Source organism: Carcharhinus amblyrhynchos, unplaced genomic scaffold (genome assembly GCF_965287045.1).
Source record: "Carcharhinus amblyrhynchos unplaced genomic scaffold, sCarAmb.v2.hapA scaffold_719, whole genome shotgun sequence".
Classification (NCBI taxonomy): Eukaryota; Metazoa; Chordata; class Chondrichthyes; order Carcharhiniformes; family Carcharhinidae; genus Carcharhinus; species Carcharhinus amblyrhynchos.
Window position 1 is genome coordinate 5001 of NW_027650459.1, and position 4649 is coordinate 9649.

The 4649-nt window shown below is 50.3% G+C and overlaps 1 protein-coding gene across 1 annotated transcript in view; it reads left to right on the top strand.

The window, feature by feature from the left end:
- Positions 1 to 2794, top strand: part of LOC145339883 (amine oxidase [flavin-containing] B-like) — a gene marked incomplete at its 5' end in the record, with an annotated part of 4165 nt that extends 1371 nt beyond the window's left edge. Inside the window, 2 exons of the mRNA XM_080184421.1 lie at positions 673 to 784; positions 2303 to 2794. Coding sequence (XP_080040547.1) covers positions 673 to 784; positions 2303 to 2488 — 298 coding nt within the window. The remainder of the gene's footprint in view (positions 1 to 672; positions 785 to 2302) is intronic.
- Between the last annotated feature and the right edge of the window lie 1855 nt (positions 2795 to 4649).

Genomic DNA, 4649 nt, shown 5'->3' on the forward strand with positions numbered 1-4649 from the left:
AGTTCCTGACTATCCACTCTGTCCATGCTCTGTAGACTTCTATCAGGTCTCCCCTCAACCTCCGTCGCTCCAGTGAGAACAAACCCAGTTTCTCCAAGCTCTCCTCATAGCTAATGCCCTCCATACCAGGCAACATCCTGGTAAATCTTTTCTGTAACCCTCTCCAAAGCCTCCACATCCTTCTGGTAGTGTGGCGACCAGAATTGAATACTATATTCCAAGTGCGGCCTAACTAAGGTTCTATAAAGCTGCAACATGACTTGCCAATTTTTAAACTCAATACTCCGGCCGATGAAGGCAAGCATGCCGTATGCCTTCTTGACTACCTTCTCCGCTTTCAGTGAGCTGTGTACCTGTACACCCAGATCCCTCTGCCTATCAATACTCTTAAGGGTTCTGCCATTTAATGTATATTTGCCATCTGCATTAACCCTTCCAAAATGCATTACTTCATATTTGTCCGGATTAAACTCCATCTGCCATCTCTCTGCCCAAATCTCCGACTGATCTATATCCTGCTGTACGACCCTCATCGCTATCCGCAACCTTTGTGTTGTCTGCAAACTTACTAATCAAACCAGTTACATTTTTCTCCAAGTCATTTATACATACCTTACAAATAACGTTTCAGTTCATTTGACTCTCACTCCCGCTCTGTCGCTTGTCCTCCAGGGTACTGCGCCAACCCGCGAGCAGAATCCACTTCGCTGGGACGGAACTGGCCAACGAGTGGACTGGGTACATGGATGGCGCGGTGCAGGCGGGTGAGAGGGCAGCTCGCGAGGTGAGTGGGTCGGGTTGTGGGGGGGGGGGGGGTGGTGGTGGTGTGGGTGAAGGGGGCTTGGTGGGAAGGTGCACGATTGCCCAATGGCTGAAGGGTTTGAGATGGTGAGCGGCCATCCAATCCCGTGGTGAGATAGGGACGATATGCGACCATCGGGCCCCTCATCTTTAAGGGAGAGATTTGGGTACAGCACAGGAGGAGGCAGTTCAGCCCGTTGTGTCAACACTGGCCCTCTGAAGGGGCAGCGCACCCAGTGCCACGCCCCCACCTTCTCGCCCTCAACCCCTTCCTTTTTGGGCCGCCGCCCCACAGGGTCCTGAGGTCAACTGCGGGGACAGGTGATCAGGTGATGGCGTCAATCGAGCACAGATTGGCACTGGAGCACGATACGCCCGTAGACACCGGGGGTGGCGGGGGTGGGGGGGGGGGCTGCTGTCACTGATCTAGTAATCCCGGGAAATGTTCTGGGGCGGTAAGTGGGTTCAAATCCCATCCCGGCAACTGGTGTAAATCCAGTTAATAGATGGGAAATTGGAAGCTGGTCTCTGGGATGGCGACCATGAAACTATTATTGTTAAAAACCCATCATTAATGTTCTCCTTAGGGAAGGAAATCTGCCGTCCTTACCCTGTCTGGCCTACACGTGACTCCAGAGCCACAGCGACGGTGGTGGACTCTGAAATGGGCAAGCGAGACACTCAGTTCATAGAAACATGGAACCTTACAGCACAGTACAGGCCCTTCGGCCCTCGATATTATGCCGAGCTATTCCCAAACCCAAGATCGAGCTATCCCCCTCCCTATCATTCTGGTGTGCTCCATGTGCCTATCCAATAACCGCTTGAAACTTCCTAAAGTGTCCGACTCCACTATCACAGCAGGCAGTCCATTCCACACCCCAACCACTCTCTGAGTGAAGAATCTACCTCGGACATCCCTCCCACCATGAACCTTATAGTTATGCCCCCTAGTAACAGCTACATCCACCTGGGGAAATAGTCTCTGCACGTCCACTCTATCAATCCCTCTCATCCTCTTATAAACCTCGATCTCTCATCCTCCTCCGCTCCAAAGAGAAAAGCCGCAGCTCCCTCAACCTTTCCTCATACCCTCCAAACCAGGCAGCATCCTGGTAAATCTCCTCTGCACTCTCTCCAATGCTTCCACATCCTTCTTATAGTGAGGTGACCAGAACTGCACACAATATTCCAAATGTGGCCTCACCAAGGTCCGGTACAGCTGCAGCATAACCCCACGGCTCTTAAGCTCAAACCCCCTGTTAATAAACATTATAAGCCTTCTTGACAGCCCTATTCACTCGACTGGCAACCTTCAGAGATCTGTGGAGATGAACCCCGAGCTCCCTCTGTTCAAGGGGCGATTGGGGATGAGTGACAAATGTTGGCCCTTCCGATGATCCCATGGGAGAATAAAGATTTAAATAAAACTTTTCTGGTCTACTTTCACCCCCCCCGAGTCACCCCACTGATGGAATATTCTCCCCTTGTTTTTGGCTAGATATTGCACAGACTTGGGAGAGTGAGCCCGGAGGAGCCCGAACTGGCACTGCCCGCTGATGCCCCGTGCGCACCACCGGAAACGTCCTGGCTCACCGGTGCCTTGCCCTCCGTCGACACCCTCCTGCGCTTTGGCGGGATCGCCCTGGCCGCTGGCCTGGCCTGGATCTACCAGTCCAAGCTGTGACGATAAGGCACACCGACGCTCCCTCCGCGGACGCTGACCAGTGGAGCGTTTCCAGAACTTTCCGTCCTCGTTTCGACGTCGCGGCCGGACGCGGAGGAAGGGAGGCGGTAGATATTGGCGCAGTGGTGGGGGGTGGGGGGAGGAATCCTATTGGAAAGGAAAGGCCTTTAGCCGGGCCTGACTCGCTCTCATGGCAATCTACGCAGATTTGACTTGGTTGGGATTAAATTGAACGCGTTTCTGAAACTGCAATCATTTTTGACAAACGTGAAATAAATTTTTATTGGGGAGAACATGCAGACACTATGACAACGGATGAATGAACATCACTCAACAATTACCAGGCAGGATTGTTCCCTTCCTGTTGGTGAACACTTCAGTGGTCACGGGCATTCGGTCTCTGATCTTCGGGTAAACGTTCTCCAAGGCGGCCTTCATGACGCACAACAGCAGAGACTGATACCCAAGTTACACACACATATGATTAGTCACGCTAAATTGCCCCTTAGTGTCCAAAGATGTGTAGGTTAGGTGGATTGGCTGTGCTAAATTGCCCCTTAGTGTCCAAAGATGTGCAGGTTAGGGTGGATTGGCCATGCTAAATTTCCAATTAGTGTCCAAAGATATGTGGGTTAGGTGGATTGGCCATGCTAAATTGCCCCTTAATGTCCAAAGATGTGCAGATTAGGTGGATTGGCCATGCTAAATTGCCCCTTAGTGTCCAAAGATGTGCAGGTTAGGTGGATTGGCCAGGGTAAATTGCCCCTTAGTGTCCAAAGATGTGTAGGTTAGGTGGATTGGCCATGCTAAATTGCCCCTTAGTGTCCAAAGATGTGCAGGTTAGGGTGGATTGGCCATGCTAAATTTCCAATTAGTGTCCAAAGATATGTGGGTTAGGTGGATTGGCCATGCTAAATTGCCCCTTAATGTCCAAAGATGTGCAGATTAGGTGGATTGGCCATGCTAAATTGCCCCTTAGTGTCCAAAGATGTGCAGGTTAGGTGGATTGGCCAGGGTAAATTGCCCCTTAGTGTCCAAAGATGTGTAGGTTAGGTGGATTGGCCACGCTAAATTGCCCCTTAGTGTCCAAAGATGTGCAGGTTAGGTGGATTGGCCATGCTAAATTGCCCCTTAGTGTCCAAAGATGTGCAGGTTAGGTGGATTGGCCACGCTAAATTGCCCCTTAGTGTCCAAAGATGTGCAGGTTAGGTGGATTGGCCATGCTAAATTGCCCCTTAGTGTCCAAAGATGTGCAGGTTAGGTGGATTGGCCAGGGTAAATTGCCCCTTAGTGTCCAAAGATGTGCGGGTTAGGTGGATTGGCCATGCTAAATTACCCCTTAATGTCCAAAGATATGCAGGTTAGGTGGATTGGCCATGCTAAATTGTCCCTTAGTGTCCAAAGATATGCAGGTTGGGCGGATTGGCCTCAACTGGGATCTTGGGTTCATGTCACATGGTTCCTGGGTAGCGAGGCTGGAGCAGTCTCTCGAGCTGATAAAGGAGGCCCAGGAAGAGTGACTCTTCCCAGCAATTAAAAATTACAGATGTTAATAATGACCATGGTGACTGGGTTAGGTTTTGCCAGGTAAAGGGGAAGGAACTAATCATTTCCTCTTCCTGTTGTCAGGTGTCAGCTAAGGTTGAAGATTGTGATGGGGCCCCTCCAGTCTGGTTGGCCAGACTGGGTTGGATATTGAACCATTCAGAATAATATCTTAATTCTACCAAGCAATATTGTGCCCTCAGTGACTGTGTCTCTGTCCTGATGTGTGTGTTATCAAATAAATTCCTCTGTGTTCTTTAACTATCCCTCTCAGTCAATGTATTGGTTGAGTGAGTACAAGTACAGAGCACCCCGGGCGGTGGGGGGAGGTGGGGGCGGATATGTGAGAACATTTCTCTTCAATCCCTAAGCCACACATCTTTGGCACAGAAAATAGTCTCACAACACCATGGTTACATCATGGCTACACATCTTTGGACACTAAGGGACAATTTAGCATGGCCAACCCACTAACCTACACATCTTTGGAGTGTACACGGTGCTGATCAGAGTGTACATGGTGCTGATTAGAATGTACACAGTGCTGATTAGAGTGTACACGGGGCTGATTAGAATGTGCACGGTGCTGATTAGAGTGTACCCAGTGCTGATTAGA